The following is a 17,068-nucleotide window of genomic DNA, read 5'->3' as shown; positions in this document are numbered from 1 at the left end:
TTTAAATAAATTACTACATATGTAATTTCACACATGTCCAAGTGTGTGTCTGAGTTTAAAATTTTAGCATCAGTTTGTCAGATCACACATATATTCACACAAACACGTGGACACACACTCACTCGTATTTTTGGGGCTTTTAATTCAGTTCAGTTCAGTTCAGTTCACTCAGTTGTGTCCAACTCTTTGTGACCCCATGGACTGCAGCATACCAGGCTTCCCTGTCCATCACCAAATCTCAGAGCTTACTCAAATTCATGTCCATCAAGTCAGTGATGCCATCCAACCATCTCATCCTCTGACATCCCCTTTTCCTCCTGCTTTCAATCTTTCCCAGCATCAGGGTCTTTTCCAAGGAGTCAGTTCTTCCCATTAAGTGGACAAAGTATTGGAGTTTCAGCTTCAGAATCAGTCCTTCCAAAGAATATTCAGGACTGATTTCCTTTAGGATGGACTGGTTGGATCTCCTTGCAGTCCAAGGGACTCTGAAGAGTCTTCTCCAACACCACAGTTCAAAAGCATCAGTTCTTTGGCACTCAGCTTTCTTTATGGTCCAACTCTCACAGCCATATTTGACCACTGGAAAAACCATAGCTTTGACTAGACAGACCTTTGTCAGCAAAGTAATGCCTCTGCTTTTCAACATGCTGTCTAGTTTGGTCATAGCTTTTCTTCCAAGGAGCAAGTGTCTTTTAATTTAATGGCTGTAGTCACCATCTGCAGTGATTTTGGAGCCCAAGAAAATAAAGTCTGTGACTGTTTCCATTATTTCCCCATCTATTTGCCATGAAGTGATGGGACCAGATGGCATAATCTTAGTTTTCTGAATGTTGAGTTTTAAGCCAGCTTTTTCACTCTCCTCTTTCACTTTCATCAAGAGGCTCTTCAGTTCTTCTTTGCTTTCTGCCATAAGGGTGATGTCATCTGCATATCTGAGGTTATTGATATTTCACTCGGCAATCTTGATTCCACCTTGTGCTTCATCCAGCCTGGTATTTCACATGATGTACTCTGTATATAAGTTAAATAAGCAGGTTGAAAATATATAGCCTCAACATACTCCTTTCCTGATTTGGAACCAGTCTGTTGTTCCATGTCTGGTTCTAACTGTTGCTTCTTGACTTGCATCCATATTTTTCAGGAGTCGGGTAAGGAGGTCTGGTATTCTCATCTCTTTAAGAATTTTCCAGTTTGTTGTGATTTACACAGTCAAAGGCTTTGGCCTTGACTCAATAAAGCAGTAGTATTACTCAATCAATAAAGCAGAAGTAGATGTTTTTCTGGAATTCTCTTGCTTTTTCTATGGTCCAGTGTATGTGGCAATTTGATCTCAGGTTCCTCTGCCTTTTCTAAATCCAATTCGGATGTCTGGAAGTTCACAGTTCACATACTATTGAAGCCTGGCTTGGAGAATCTTTTTTTTTTTTTTTGGCTTGGAGAATCTTGAGCATTACTTTGCTAGCGTGTGAAATGAATGCAACTGTGCAGTAGTTTGAGCGTTCTTTGGCATTGTCCTTCTTTAGGATTGGAATGAAAACTGACCTTTTCCAGTCCTGTGGCCACTGCTGAGTTTTCCAAATTTGCTGGCATATTGAATGCAGCACTTGCACAGCATCAACTTTTAGAATTTGAAAGAGCTCAACTGGAATTCCATCACCTCCACTAACTTTGTTCATAGTGATGCTAAGGGCCACTTGACTTTACATTCCAGGATGTCTGGCTCTAGGTGAGTGATCAGACCATTGTGATTATCTGGGTCATGAAGATCTTTTTTTGTATAGTTCTTCTGTGTATTCTTGCCACTTCTTGTTAATATCTTCTGCTTCTGCTAGGTCAATACCATTTCCGTCCTTTATCGAACCCATCTTTGCATGAAATGTTCCCTTGGTATCTCCAATTTTCTTGAAGAGATCTCTAGTCTTTCCCTTTCTATTGTTTTCCTCTATTTCTTTGCACTGATCATTTAGGAAGGCTTTCTTTTCTCTCCTTCCTATCATTTGGAACTTTGTATTCACATGGATATATCTTTCCTTTTCTCCTTTGCCTTTAGCTTCTCTTTTTTTTCTCAGCTATTTGTAAGCCCTCCTCAGAAAATCATTTTGCCTTTTTGCATTTCTCCTTCTGGGGTATGGTTTTGATCACTGCCTCCTGAACAGTGTTATAAACCTCCATCCATAGTTTTCAGTCACTCTTTCCATCAGATTTAATCCCTTGAATCTATTTGTCACTTCCACTGTATAATTGTAAGGGATTTGATTTAGGTCATACATGAATGGTCTAGTGGTTTTCCCCACTTTCTTCAATTTAAGTCTGAATTTGGCAATGAGGTGTTCATGATCTGAGCCACAGTCAGCTCCTGGTCTTGTTTTTGCTGACTGTGTAGAGCTTCTCCATCTTTGGCTGTAAAGAATATAATCCATCTGATTTTGGTATTGACCATCTGGTGAAGTAGAGTTTTCTCTTGTGTTGTTGGAAGAAGGCGTTTGCTATGAGCAGTGCATTCTCTCATCAAAACTCTGTTAGCCTTTGCCCTGCTTCATTCTGTACTCCAAGGCCAAATTTGCCTGTTACTCCAGGTATCTCTTGACTTCCTACTTTTGCATTCCAGTCCTATATGATGAAAAGGGCTTTTAATTAGACTTCATTAAACTGATAGAGAAATTTGGAGAGAACTGATATTTCTTTCTGCACCTTGTGCAGTTTATTCTCCCGCATCAGTATGAACTCTACAGGATCCTAATCCATAGCATCACTTTTTATGTTGAAATTTCTGTGTTGGTAGGTGCCAAACTCCTTTAATGAAGGGTATCTTCTACTTTTAGGGAACTCCAAGCTGCTCATTATTTTCAAATTGCCTCTAGGTGATCAGAAAAGTTCTCCAGGGGAAAGGCCAGTAACTGTCTGGTATCTATATGGGTATGGAGTGGGGTTGATGTACCAGGATCTTCACTCTCCTGGGCCTCTAGTTTCCAATCCTTTCTCTTTTACTCCCAACAGTTCTCTTAAAAAACAAACAAACAAAAAAACCCCACGGTCATGAGTTACCTTCCTGACAAGCTGTGACCAGAGGCAGAAATGGCTACACCCTCCCTGCATTCCAGTCCATTACTTCTCCATGGACTGTGGCCCGCCAGGCTCTCTGTCCATGGGATTCTCCAGGCAAGAATACTGGAGTGGGTTGCCATGCCCTCCTCCAGGGGATCTTCCCAACCCAGAGATTGAACCCTGGTCTCCTGCATTGCAGGTGGGTTATTTACCATTGAGCAACCAGGAAAGCCCAAGAATACTGGAATGGATAGCCTATCCCTTCTCCAGGGGATCTTTCCTACCCAGGAATCAAACCAGAGTCTGCAGCATTGCAGGAGGCTTCTTCACCAGCTGAGCTACCAGGGAAGCCCTTTACCTCTCCAAGTCCTGTAATTTCTCTGTCTTGTTAGACATTCGAGAAAATCTTAGGGGATGAGTTTCTGTTATTTCATTCACCTTTGGGTTGTCTTCAGCAGAAAGATTGGTTCAAGATACTGCATCATCATTACTACTCTAAAGACACCATTGATGTTTTTTAAGTTGTATTTATTATTTGTATACTTATCTACTCCCCAAATAAATTGATTCCATTTCTATGCTCAAAGAGTGAATGCAAATTTCAAAATAACCACTATAGAGATGGGGATACCTAGTGGAATTTGGTGTTAGCTTTGGATTTTTAAAAATTATTTTTCTTTTTGTATTGAGGTATGCTTTACATACAGTAGAGGGCACAAATCTTAAAGTACAGCTCAGTGAATTTTTACATATTGGGATACCCATGAATTTGCCCTTCAGATGAAGATATTACCCAGGTGGTTCCATCTTACTCGTTTGTAGTCAATACCATTCTCTTCCTACTGAGGGAAACAGTCCTTTAACTTCTATCACCATAGATGTGTTTGCCTCTTCTAGAACTTGATATAAGTGAAAACATAGGTTTAATATTTATGATTACCATTACCTGCTCATCATGATTCATTTATGTTGTGACTAGGAAAAGTTTGTTCTTCTGCATTTCTTTGTAGTATTCTGTTATGACTGAACACTTGGGTCACTTTCAGTTTGGGGCTATTAATGAATAACACTGCCATGAATATTCTTGAAAATCCTTTTAGGTGGACATTAGTACTCATTTCTCTTACATTGTTAAGCAAGAGTGAAATTGCTGGGTCATAAGTGTATGCTTAATGTTAGTAGATACTAATAATTTTCCACAGAGATTGGCCCCATTTTCCTCCCTGGAGCCAACCGTGTAGAAGACCTCTGCCATCACCCTGTCCCTTGGTAACACTGGTCCCAGTCCCGTGCATTGTAAACATGTAAACATTCTGTTGGGGGTAAAGTGGTATCTCATTGAGACCTTACTTTGCCTTTCTCTGATAGCTGGTGATGTTGAACATCTTTGCATGTATGTGTTGACCATCTGAAGATATATATACATACATATATATGTATGTATATATATATAATCAAATGCTTCAAATCTTTGTGAATTTTAACAACTGGGTTTGCTTTATAGTATTTAAAGTCTTATAGTATTTAAAGTCTTTATAGTCTTATTGATTTATAGTATTTAAAAAATATATTTTGGACTCAGATTCTTTCTCAAATGTATCATGGACATCTCCTAGTCTGTAGCTTGCTTTCTCACCTTCTACCTGTTGTCTATTGATGAACAGAAATTATTAAACACTGTAAAGTCTAATTTATGAATTATAAACATAATGATAATCTTTTCTTGTATGGTTCATACCTTTAGTGTCCTGCTATCCTGGATTTGGATTGGAGTATTCAGTTCAGTTCAGTTCAGTTGCTCAGTCATGTCTGACTCTTTGCGACTCCATGAACCACAGCACACCAGGCCTCCCTGTCCATCACCAGCTCCTGGAGTCTACCCAAACCCATGTCCATTGAGTCAGTGATGTCATCCAACCATCTCATCCTCTGTCGTCCCCTTCTCCTCCTGCCCTCAATCTTTCCCAGCATCAGGGTCTTTTCAAATGAGTCATCTCTTCACATCAGGTGGCCAAAGTATTGGAGTTTCAGCTTCAGCATCAGTCCTTCCAATGAACACCCAAGACTGATCTCCTTTAGGATGGACTGGTTGGATCTCCCTGCAGTCCAAGGGACTCTCAAGAGTCTTCTCCAACATCACAGTTCAAAAGCATCAATTCTCCAGCACTCAGCTTTCTTTATAGTTCAACTCTCACATCCACACACGACCACTGGAAAAACCATATCCTTGACTAGATGGACCTTTGTTGACAAAGTAATGTCTCTGCTTTTCAATATGCTGTCTAGGTTGGTCATAACTTCCCTCCCAAGGAGTAAGTGTCTTTTAATTTCATGGCTGCAGTCACCATCTGCAGTGATTTTGGAGCCCAGAAAACTAAAGTCTGACACTATTTCCACTGTTTCCCCATCTATTTCCCATGAAGTGATGGGACCAGATGCCATGATCTTCGTTTTCTGAATGTTGAGCTTTAAGCCAACTTTTTCACTCTCCACTTTCACTTTCATCAAGAGGCTCTTTAGTTCTTCTTCACTTTCTGCCATAAGGGTGGTGTCATGTGCATATCTGAGGTTATTGATATTGATATACTCCTGGATTGGAGTATTACCCTTGCCTTAATTTTCCCACCTGTATTAAACTTATGCATATAGCAGACTGCAGAGAATCAGAGGAAACATTTATGTTTCAGCTTTTGAGTCCACAACAATAATTATAATGGCATTTCTGTCTTCTCCTAAAGCTCTAGGCTTGGATATACAGATTAATGTTCAGGTTCCTGACACAAAAAGGCTCATGCTGGAGTGTAACTGAGGAGGATGGTTCCCATCACCATAGATAGGGTGGAGAGACAGCAGGGGAAATGTAATTCCACACTCATCAAGGTCCTCCTCAGTGGATGGAGCTGGATTATTGCACCTGAAGATGAGTGTTCTTCTCAAAAACAGCACCCACAGTCCTGTCACTTGCTACATTTGTAATCCAGTCACTGGTCAAGAGAAAAAGGCAGGTGTTATCCTATCAGGTGAGTGCTTGTGGCTTGGCTCTATCAAGAAGAAACTGTTTTCATCTATGTGACAGATGAAAGATAAAACTGACTGAAATAAATAAATGTGAAATTGATTTATAAACTACAAACTGCTCTAGACATTAATATTTAAACCGTATTAAGTTCCCGGGAGCAGGGAAAACACAGGATGTTAAAGGGGATATTTTTTTAAATGGAAATAATTACATTAATTAGATAAAGAGCCCTTACTCTGTTTAGCATGTTAAGGCTTCAAAAATTATATGTCATTCAAATGCTAGGTCCACTATTTTCTAGCTTTGTGAACTTTGTTATTTGAATGCTATATTCACTCTTTCTAGATTTCTAGATCCACTTATCCTTTAAGACCACTCATTTTTCTTAATACGGTTTGGAAATGATAGCATAGATAGATGGCATTTTGAATTTGAAATGAAACATTGCAAATGAAATGGCTTTGCAAGACACAAAGCAAAATGCAGAACTAAGATTAACTTAACAATTACGGATGTCACAAGTGGTCTTTATTACCACCTTATGAATAGATATACAAAACAGTCAGTAAATATCCAGCAACCAGTAAGTGACGAATCTAAGACTGGGGCCCAGTTCACATGGTGAGTACCTATGATCTAAGCAAGGCTATTTTCTTTTTTCTGACAAAGGATAAGTGTGATCAGGGAAGTCAAAGGTAAACACAATAAATTGTGTCCTTTGTGCTTCAGCCCGTGACTAGGTACAGTCCCCAAAGAAGTCAAGGTGGATGGAAATGACAGAAGGAGAGAAAAGGCCCATTTAGTTAGAACTACAGTTCAACTAAAGATGACTATCCCCAGCAGTAGTTCAAACACAACAGAAACAGTCAAATAGTTTAGGAGGCTCTCTGTACTTCTTGAGATACTCAGATACCTGGGTTCTTTCTACCTTACTGCTCTGCAGCCTCAAGGGTTCTAGTCCTCCTTGCATGATTAGGTCTGATTTTCATCATTACAGCTTTATCCCAAGTCTTGGGGATGTAGAAAGGGAAGAAACAGAAAAAAAACAATTTTCTTTCACATTTGGAAGTTGCATATATCACTCCAGTTCTATCCCATTGACTTAATTGCCACAGCTAGCTGCCAAACAGACTGATAATGTATAATCTTTCACTTGGTGACCATATGCCACTCTAATAGTTAGAATTGGGGCTTCTGTCCATGGGGTTGCAAAAGAGTCAGACACAACTTAGCAATTAAACCACAACTACAGGTCGCTGGCAATAGATAGTAATGATGGGGCAAATCCTGGCATTACACTTTTCTGCACTTTGGGGAGTTTGAGGACTTCCTTGATTTATTTCCACTGAGAAATTCGTAGCTTTACAAAATATTTTGAGAAGAATATTGGGTTTTCTTTCCTAGGGGAAGTTTTATCATGTAAGTCCTAAACTGGAGAGAATTTAAACACTAAATGTTAGGTAACTCAGTTTTATTTCTAAGATTTCAGAGATTTTGTATATTTTAAAACTTTCTAAAATTTCATTGAGGCACGTCCTGATCCAGTTCCATGGCCACTGGCAACCCCAAATGCTACACGTATTGTGGTGCCCAGCTCCCTGTCCGTAATTTTCATTTCATGGATTTGTCCCCTAGAATTAAAAGGAAAAAAGTAAGAAGTTATTCCTCCATCCAATCCAAGCCTGTCCCATCCTTGGCCCCCAAATTCCCTAATTTTAGTCTATCCCCCAGACTGCTTCATTGGACAGTAGCCTTCATCTGAGCCTGGTACATAGTGCAGAGTGTAATGGGGGCCTTGAGAGTGGGTCCTGCTTCCTTAGCAGCAGTAGTCTATGCCCGGTGGAGCCTTGTGATACCACTGCCCTGCTTATCACGTCGTTCTCTCTCTTTCAGATATCCTGTTCAAATCAAAGTGTGCGGGGATGTTATGTGAGAACTTATACCTCCCGATATATCTGATCATTTTACTTGCTCTTTCGTGTTTCAGAATAAAATGTATTTTGCTTGGGAAAGGTGAAAAGCTCTGAAGTCACCCCATTATTTACCTGATATCAAATGCCTAGGGAAGGCTCATACAAAACTATAAACCCACCCCTCAATGTACCCCACTCCTCTGTCAAAGAAGGTCTCAATGTCTTGAGTTATGTCTTGAGTTATGTCAGGTGAGGCTGCCATCTTCTCTCCTCCTGTGATTCTCCAGCTATAGTGCCTATCACTACCAAGATCTCCTGGTCCTTTCAGAGATACTGTTTCCCATCACTTGGGCCTCAGATATGTTGGAGAATGACTTTGACCTTAGGAACTTCAGACCATGCAAGATAAGTAACAGAAGTGACTGCTTATGACATCAAATACTTTAGACTTTCTGAGAGAAAGAAGCTGTCATACATTCTAGGGTTTTCTGAAAGGAGGAAGAGATGGATCAGGAGACTTTGGGAGATTATCTGATATATGAAAAAAATGACAGAAATACAATTCACAAGACAGGTTCCTTTTGAGAGCTGTCATGAAAATGAGACTTACCTATGATCCAGGAAATACAAAGCTAAAAAAGACATAGGGTTCAACTTGTCCAGCCTTCTACCCAACTCATAAATCCCTCTATAACCTTGAATGAGTATTTATCATATGTCACCCGATGACACAAACAGTCAGTAAACCACTTATTAACTTACCCAAACATTCCTATAAGGTAGGCTCTATTTATTATCATTATTCTTTGGATGAAGAAATTAAGGAGCAGAGACTTTAAGTGACTTGGTCAAGTTCAGTTCAGTGAATTCAGTCGCTCAGTCGTGTCTGACTCTCTGCGACCCCATGAATCACAGCACGCCAGGCCTCCCTGTCCCTCACCAACTCCCAGAGTTCACTCAGAATTCACGTCCATCGAGTCTGTGATGCCATCCAGCCATCTCATACTTGGTCATCACCTTCTCCTCCTGCCCCCAATCCCTCCCAGTATCAGAGTCTTTTCCAGTGAGTCAACTCTTCGCATGAGGTGACCAAAGTACTGGAGTTTCAGCTTTAGCATCATTCCTTCCAAAGAAATCCCAGGGCTGATCTCCTTCAGAATGGATTGGTTGGATCTCCTTGCAGCCCAAGGGACTCTCAAGAGTCTTCTCCAACACCACAGTTCAAAAGCATCAATTCTTCGGTGCTCAGCTTTCTTCACAGTCCAACTGTCACATCCATACATGACTACTGGAAAAACCATAGCCTTGACTAGACGGACCTTAGTCGGCAAAGTAATGTCTCTGCTTTTGAATATCCTATCTAGGTTGGTCATAACTTTTCTTCCAAGGAGTAAGCGTCTTTTAATTTCATGGCTGCAATCACCATCTGCAGTGATTTTGGAGCCCAGAAAAATAAAGTCTGACACTATTTCCACTGTTTCCCCATCTATTTGCCATGAAGTGATGGGACCAGATGCCATGATCTTCATTTTCTGAATGTTGAGCTTTAAGCCAACTTTTTCACTCTCCTCTTTTACTTTCATCAAGAGGCTTTTGAGTTCCTCTTCACTTTCTGCCATAAGGGTGGTGTCATGTGCATATCTGAGGTTATTGATATTTCTCCTGGCAATCTTGATTCCAGCTTGTGCTTCTTCCAGTCCAGTGTTTCTCATGATGTACTCTGCAGATAAGTTAAATAAGCAGGGTGACAATATACAGCCTTGACGTACTCCTTTTCCTATTTGGAACCAGTCTGTTGTTCCATGTCCAGTTCTAACTGTTGCTTCCTGACCTGCATACCAATTTCTCAGGAGGCAGGTCAGGTGGTCTGTTATTCCCATCTCTCTCAGAGCTCAAACAACCTATAAATATAGAGGGAAAATTGGAACCCAGATGTTTCAAACATCAAACACCAGCCAGCATGCTCTTCTTCATGTTGATGTTGTGCCTTATCAAGACTATGCTTTGCTTAGTTTACAATGATGGGGAGGGCACTGGCTTATTAAAAAATTGACTTATTTATTCAGCATATTTATATTAAACCTCTCCTAGATACTAGGTACTGTTCTAGATATAGACAATTAAGTACAAGAAAAAGCCAAAAAGTCTTTGCCCTTGTAGAGTTTACCTCTAGGATGACATGAGAAAACTCTTCCTTTTGGAACTTCCTTGTGGATAATTTCTGGTATTTGTGGTTTAAAAAAACAAAACAAAGAACTAAGACAAAAATAAAAGCAAATACTTTCTGGGCCTTCTCTGTTCTAAACCAAGCATTCATAGTTATTTGTTCCTTGCATCGTATATTTCAGGATTACCCAACAATCTTGTCATTTGCCTCTAGAAATGTTAAGAATCAATAAATGAATCTTTTTCATCTTGCTTGGTGTAGGAACTCATGGTTTAATAAGAAAAGATGTCTAGTCTTGAAATGATCTTTCTTACATTGTAGTAAGCTTCTTAGTATATGAATATTCAAGCAAAGATTAAATAGCTAAATGACAGAGATGCTGTAGGGGAGAGGTTTCATTTTACCTTAAGGCTCTTATATCTGTTAAATTCTTGGCTTCCAAGGTACTTTTTTTTGTCCTGTTAGCTAATTCAGAATTTCCGCAAACTACCACTTTGTTGGTTCTATAAACTTTAGACCCTTAAGCATTTACAAGGTTATAGTGACCAGGCCCCTACTCTTTCTAGATCTTATTCCAAGGCTGATCATGTGCTGCACTGGGCAGAGGGAGGTACTTATTCCTAACCCTTCTCTATCTTCAATGTAAATGTCTGTAAGCCCAAACTTCAGCCCAAGTCCTAATTTTTATGCCTGAGCTCTGACATAGGTTAAACACACGTGAATAGATATAGCAATGAGATCTTTCCAAAGCTTTCTGTAACCAAAATGTTTGTTGTTATTCCAATGTATCCCCAAAGACCTATCTTCCTAACTCTCTTTCTCTTTGACTTTTTGTTTTTCAGTGTCACAGAATAGATGGTTTGTTCTCTTTTCATACTGTATCCCTTTCATCATACATGCTGGCATCTCACCTGTCTACTTGAAATTCAAGATTGGAGGTAAATGAGACTATGAAAGTGGGATCTCTCTTGCCTGGTACCCTTGTGATTAGTAGTATTTAAATAAAGCTGGGTGATCTTTGTAGCAGCAACAGGATAAGGAGGTGGGGTTTAAGTGACATGCCAAAGGCTTTAGATTCTGCTCCCTGAACTGTTTCAGGCCCAGAGTTTTAGGCTGTACTGATAGCCATATTTCTCCTCCACTTAGGGTCATATTTGCTTGTGCTCTAAGGGAAAATATATATTCCTTCAGGCCTTATAGCCATTTCCTGCAAATTTATCAAATCTAAGCATTTATTTACAAAACCTAATTATTATTCCTTTGAAGTGTCATTGATACAATATTGTGTTAGCTTCAGGTATATAGCTAAGTAATTAGCTTCAGTTCAGTTCGATTCAGTCGCTCAGTCATGTCCAACTCTTTGTGACCCCATGAACTGCAGCACGCCAGGCCTCCCTGTCCATCACCAACTCCCGGAGTCCACCCAAACCCATGTCCATTGAATTGGTGATGTCATCCAACCATCTCATCATCTGTCGTTCCCTTCTCCTCCTGCCCTCAATCTTTCCCAGCATCAGGGTTGTAATATGCAGTTGACACCACCCTTATGGCAGAAAGTGAAGAGGAACTAAAAAGCCTCTTGATGAAAGTGAAAGAGAAGAGTGAAAAAATTGGCTTAAAGCTCAACATTCAGAAAATGAAGATCATGGCATCTAGTCCCATCACTTCATGGCAAATAGATGGGAAAACAGTGGAAACAGTGTCAGACTTTATTTTTTTGGGCTCCAAAATCACTGCAGATGGTGATTGCAGCCATGAAATTAAAAGATGCTTGGAAGGAAAGTTATGACCAACCTAGATAGCATATTCAAAAGCAGAGACATTATTTTGCCAACAAAGGTCCGTCTAGTCAAAGCTATGGTTTTCCCAGTGGTCATGTATAGATGTGAGACTTGGACTGTGAAGAAAGCTGAGCACCGAAGAATTGATGCTTTTGAACTGTGGTGCTGGAGAAGACTCTTGAGAGTCCCTTGGGCTGCAAGGAGATCCAACCAGTCCATCCTAAAGGAGATCAGCCCTGGGTGTTCTTTGGAAGGAATGATGCTGAAGCTGACACTCCAGTACTTTGGTCACCTCATGCGAAGCGTTGACTCATTGGAAAAGACTCTGATGCTGGGAGGGATTGAGGGCAGGAGGAGAAGGGGACGACAGAGGATGAGATGGCTGGATGGCATCACCAACTCGATGGACGTGAGTTTGAGTGAACTCTGGGAGTTGATGATGGACAGGGAGGCCTGGTGTGCTGCGGTTCATGGGGTCACAAAGAGTCGGACACAACTGAGTGACTAAACTGAACTGAGCTGATATATATACATTTCAAAATTATTTTTCATTGTAGGTTATTATAAGATATTGAGTATACTAATAACTGCCTGTGCTGTAGACTAAATCTGTGTTGTTTATTTATTTTATGTAGAGTAGTTTGTATCTGTTAATCCCATACACCTAAATTATCCCTCTCCTGCCTCCTCTTTACCCTTTGGTAACCACGTTTCTTCTCTATGTCTTTGTTTCTGTTTTATATATAGATTAATTTGTATTTTTTTAGGTCCCACATATATCACATAGTATTTGTCTTTGTCTGATTTCACTTTATATGATATCCTGTAGGTCTATCCATATTGCTGCAAGTGGCAATATTTAATTCTTTTTTATGGTTGAGTAATTTTCCTGTGTGTGTGTGTGTGTGTGTGTGTGTGTGTGTGTGTGTGACATCTTCTTAAACCAATCATCTGTGGAGGGGCACTTGGACAAAACCCAACTTTTTTAAAAATTTACTTTATTGAACTATAGGTGATTTACAATGTTACTTTTTGCTGTACAGTAAAGTGATTCAGTTATATGTTTATTATATATCTTTCTGTTGTAAAACCCGATTATTGATATTACCTATAGTTTGACTCCAAGTCATGATTCATAAGCAGTTTTGGATTGGAGATCATCTTTGAAAAATTAATAAAAAAGTTAAAATGTAATGTTTATTATCTACTCAGTTTCAAGACTATTGAAAGCTATCTCTTAACCCTCTTTACTATATATTTAGGTGTCATTTAGAAGTGTAATTATACTATGCTATATGCCTTATGATGCTAATATCTGAGAATTTAGCAATATTTTCATTAGTTTGCAATCACTGGGAAATATTTACATAGAACAATGACTGTCTAAGTAAACAAAAGAATCCCTTTATTCTTTGCTGGGGCTTTTTCCAATCTATTACATATTTCTTAATTGCCCACAAATAAAGCACATTTTCATCTCCAGTTATAAGTCATTTGTATCTCCAGTTATATATAAACTATTTGCATGTCCAGGTATATATAAACCAATTGCACCTCCATTTACAAACCCAAGTCTCAAATCCTTACAAATATGAACACAAAGGCCAACCCTCTGAAGTTAATTATAAAGTAGTAAAACTATGTAAGACTGTACAAGATGAAATTCTAACAGTGTGGGAGGTCTGAGTACCCTAAACCAATGTCAGACTAAATATCCATGCTACAATACCTATCTATGTATCTACCTATTTATCGAACCTTCTAACATCTACATATTTATCTATCACCTCTCTATCATGTACCTACACACCATTAGTTTCAGGTTAGCTATTGAGAAGCATTGCTAAAAGAAAATTTTCAAACAGAAGGGAAATAATACCAGAAGGAAATATGAACATTAGGAATTAAGGAAGAAAAAGAGAAGTGGTGGCTTCCTGTGTAGCTCAGCTGGTAAAGAATCCACCTACAATGCAGGAGACCCTGGGTTGGGAAAATCCCATGGAGGAGAGCATGGCAACCCACTCCAGTGTTCTTGCCTGGAGAATCCCCATGGACAGCAGAGCCTGGTGGGCTACAGTCCATGGGGTCACAAAGAGTCGGCCACGACTGAGCAACTAAGCAGAGCACAAGAGAAATGGTAAATAGTTGGATAAACCTATTAGAATGTCCTTCTTCTCTTGAGTTCTTGAAAAACCATTGGCTATTTCTCTCCACGTTGTCCTACGAATTGACTCTGGACAAAGGTACCGTCACTGGAGGTGTATTAACAGATGGCTTGATCTTACTCCATTGAGGCTACTATAACAAAATGCCATGGATCTGGTAGCTTATAAACAATAGAAATTAATTTCTTACAGTTCTGGAAGCCGAAATGTCCCAGATTCAAGTGCCAGGATGATCATATTCTAGTGAGGGCCTTCTTCCTGTTTCATAGCTGGTACCTTCTCACTATATCCTAACATGGCCGAAGGGACCCGAGGAACTTAGTGTGGTCTCCTCTATAATAACACTAATCCTATTCATGAAGGTTCCAACCTCATGACCTCCCAAAGGCTATACTTCCTAATACCATCACATTTGGTGTTAGGATTTTGACATATAAATTTTGAGAGAGACACAAAAATTCAGACCATAGCAATGGAAGTAAGTGAAAAACAAACAAACATCCAAAAACAACCTTCAAAAATGTTTGATGGTAGAAAACAAAAATCAATATTGTCCCACTGGATTTTTATGTATCTAGATATAGATGTAATATATAAGATGGCTACAACATAAAGTAGTGACAATTAAAGGGACCTAATTGCAGTGGTAAAATTGTGATTCCAATTAGGTTGTAGAAAGTTGAATATGTATATTTTAATGTATATTTTAGTGCAATCATCGAAACAAACAAAAAAAAACAACCAAAACTGTGTAAAATGATAGAATTTCAAAACACAAAAGATAAATTAAAATACAATAATAAAAAGTTCAACGTACCTCAAAAATTCAGTAAAGGGGAAACAGAGAAATAAGAAATCGGGAAAATATAAAAAGTAAATTTAAAAAATGATAAAAACTTAAATCCAAAATATGAATAATTGCATTGAATATAAATGATTTAACTTGTCAATTTTTCTTTACACTTCTTTAATTTGAAGCCATATTAGGTACACATACATTTAAAACTGATAACTGTTGCTGATGAAAGAGAATATTAATCATTACAGTGTAGGTAATAATGCTTTCTTGCCTTAGTATCTACTTTGTTAAATGTAGTGTAGCTGCACTGGTAATCTTTTGTTTGCATTGTATATCTTTTTTTAACCCTCAATCTTATAAAAATCTTTATTTAAATTTGTCTGTGTGTTTATGCTTTTATATTCTTCTTGCAAAAAATCATATAATTAAATTTTAATTTTTAAATTGATGTTGATGATAATTGTCATTTAAATGGATCATTTATCCCTTTTGCTGATTGATGTTTCAAATCCCTAATAATATTTTGTGCTTGTTAATATTTTGTGGCCTTCTTTTATGTATGTTTCCATTCTTGCATTCACTTTTTTTTTTTTATTAAATTTTAAAAACTTTAATTCTTACATGTGTTCCCAAACATGAAACCCCCTCCCACCTCCCTCTGCATTCACTTTTGTTGTATATTTTTAGTAATTACATTTTATTTTTATAATTTCAAACAATTTATCTGTTTTCACTTATAATTGTCATATAATTTATACACGTTTCTATTATCTAAGTGATTCCCTTAGAAATTGTTAACATGTACACTTAACTTACCAAGTCCAAAGTGAATTAATACTTTAAACGCCATTAGAAGATAAAATGACTTTAGAATAATTCAACAGCATTTAGCCTTGTTGAGTTACATACTGTTGTTGTTGGGAATTTTAATTCTGTGTGTAGTTAATTTTAATGCTGTGTATAGTTAACCCTCAGAAGAGGTTATTATAACCATTGCTTTATATACCATTGTTTATTTAAGTATCTATATATTTACAGTTTTTAAAAAACATTTATTCTCTCTTGCATCTCAGACTTTACAAATACTAACATTCTGACTGGCAATCTTTACCTCAACTTTATTTCAATAGTTACAGAATTTTAGGTTGGAAGTTATTTTCTTCCAGTGCATTGAATATATTATGTCAGTATTTTGGCTTCTGTTCTATTGAGAAATCTGCTGTCAGTTTGACTGTGACTCTTGAATGTGAACTTTATCTTCTGGCTGATTAAAGAAATTTTATTTGCCTCTGTGTGTGTGTGTGCACACTTGTACTGTGGGATTTTAAAAAATTTTCATAATAGATATTTGCAAGGCTCCCTGATTTTTTAGATTAGTGTTTTTTATGAGGTCTCAAAACTTGTCAACTACGATTGTTTCAAATTCTTCCCTGTTTTCCATTCTTTAACTCTTCTTTTTTTACAGCTGTAGATGACTATCAATCAGAACTTGCTACTCCATGGTACGTGTCTCTTTCCTTTTCTTTTTTGTTTTCTGTTTTCTCTTCATGTTCGTATCTTCCCATTTATTATTTAGTTTATTAATTACCTCCTGAAATATGACTACTCTGTTTTGAAACCCACCTTTGAATTCTCTATTTTAGATGTTATGTTTCAATTCCATCTATTTACTGCTTTCCATAGGTACCATGTCTCATTATCTGTACTGCATATATTTCTTACATTTCTAATATTTCTTGTTTATTTCAAGTTTTGAAATATAATATGCATAGTGTTTATAAGATTCTGTCTTATAATTGAAATATCTAAAATTATTTTGAATCTGTTTTGGATTTATGCTTAATATTGTCTTTGTAGTTCTAATTCATTCAACAAATATTTATAAGGGCCAGACATATTTCTAAGAACAGGAGATTCAGCAATAAACAAAAAATTAGAAGACCCTGACCTCCTGGAGTGTACATTTTAGTGACAACATTTGGAATTAATGAAATGAAGACTACTATCTCTAACTTTTTGTTGGTTCTTCCAGGGTTTTATCGCTATGACATACTTTAAAGATTGGAATTGAGTGATCATGACTCCCTTTTATCACTGTTTGTCCATTTGTTATTTGAATAGATTGAGCTCCTTAGATATTGTAATCATATCCAGTGCATATTCAAATTTTGCCTTCCAC

The 17,068-nt window shown here is 37.9% G+C and overlaps 1 protein-coding gene across 1 annotated transcript in view; it reads right to left on the bottom strand.

The window, feature by feature from the left end:
• Positions 1-7,894: 7,894 nt before the first annotated feature.
• The window catches only part of LOC138070407 (putative selection and upkeep of intraepithelial T-cells protein 1 homolog), a 57,154-nt gene continuing 47,980 nt past the window's right edge, over positions 7,895-17,068 (bottom strand). The window contains 1 exon segment of the mRNA XM_068961632.1: positions 7,895-7,962. Coding sequence (XP_068817733.1) covers positions 7,895-7,962 — 68 coding nt within the window.

The sequence above is a fragment of the Capricornis sumatraensis genome, chromosome 2 (genome assembly GCF_032405125.1).
Source record: "Capricornis sumatraensis isolate serow.1 chromosome 2, serow.2, whole genome shotgun sequence".
Taxonomy (NCBI): Eukaryota; Metazoa; Chordata; class Mammalia; order Artiodactyla; family Bovidae; genus Capricornis; species Capricornis sumatraensis.
Note: the sequence above shows the minus strand (reverse complement) of the source record. Positions and strands in the feature narration are given on the sequence as shown.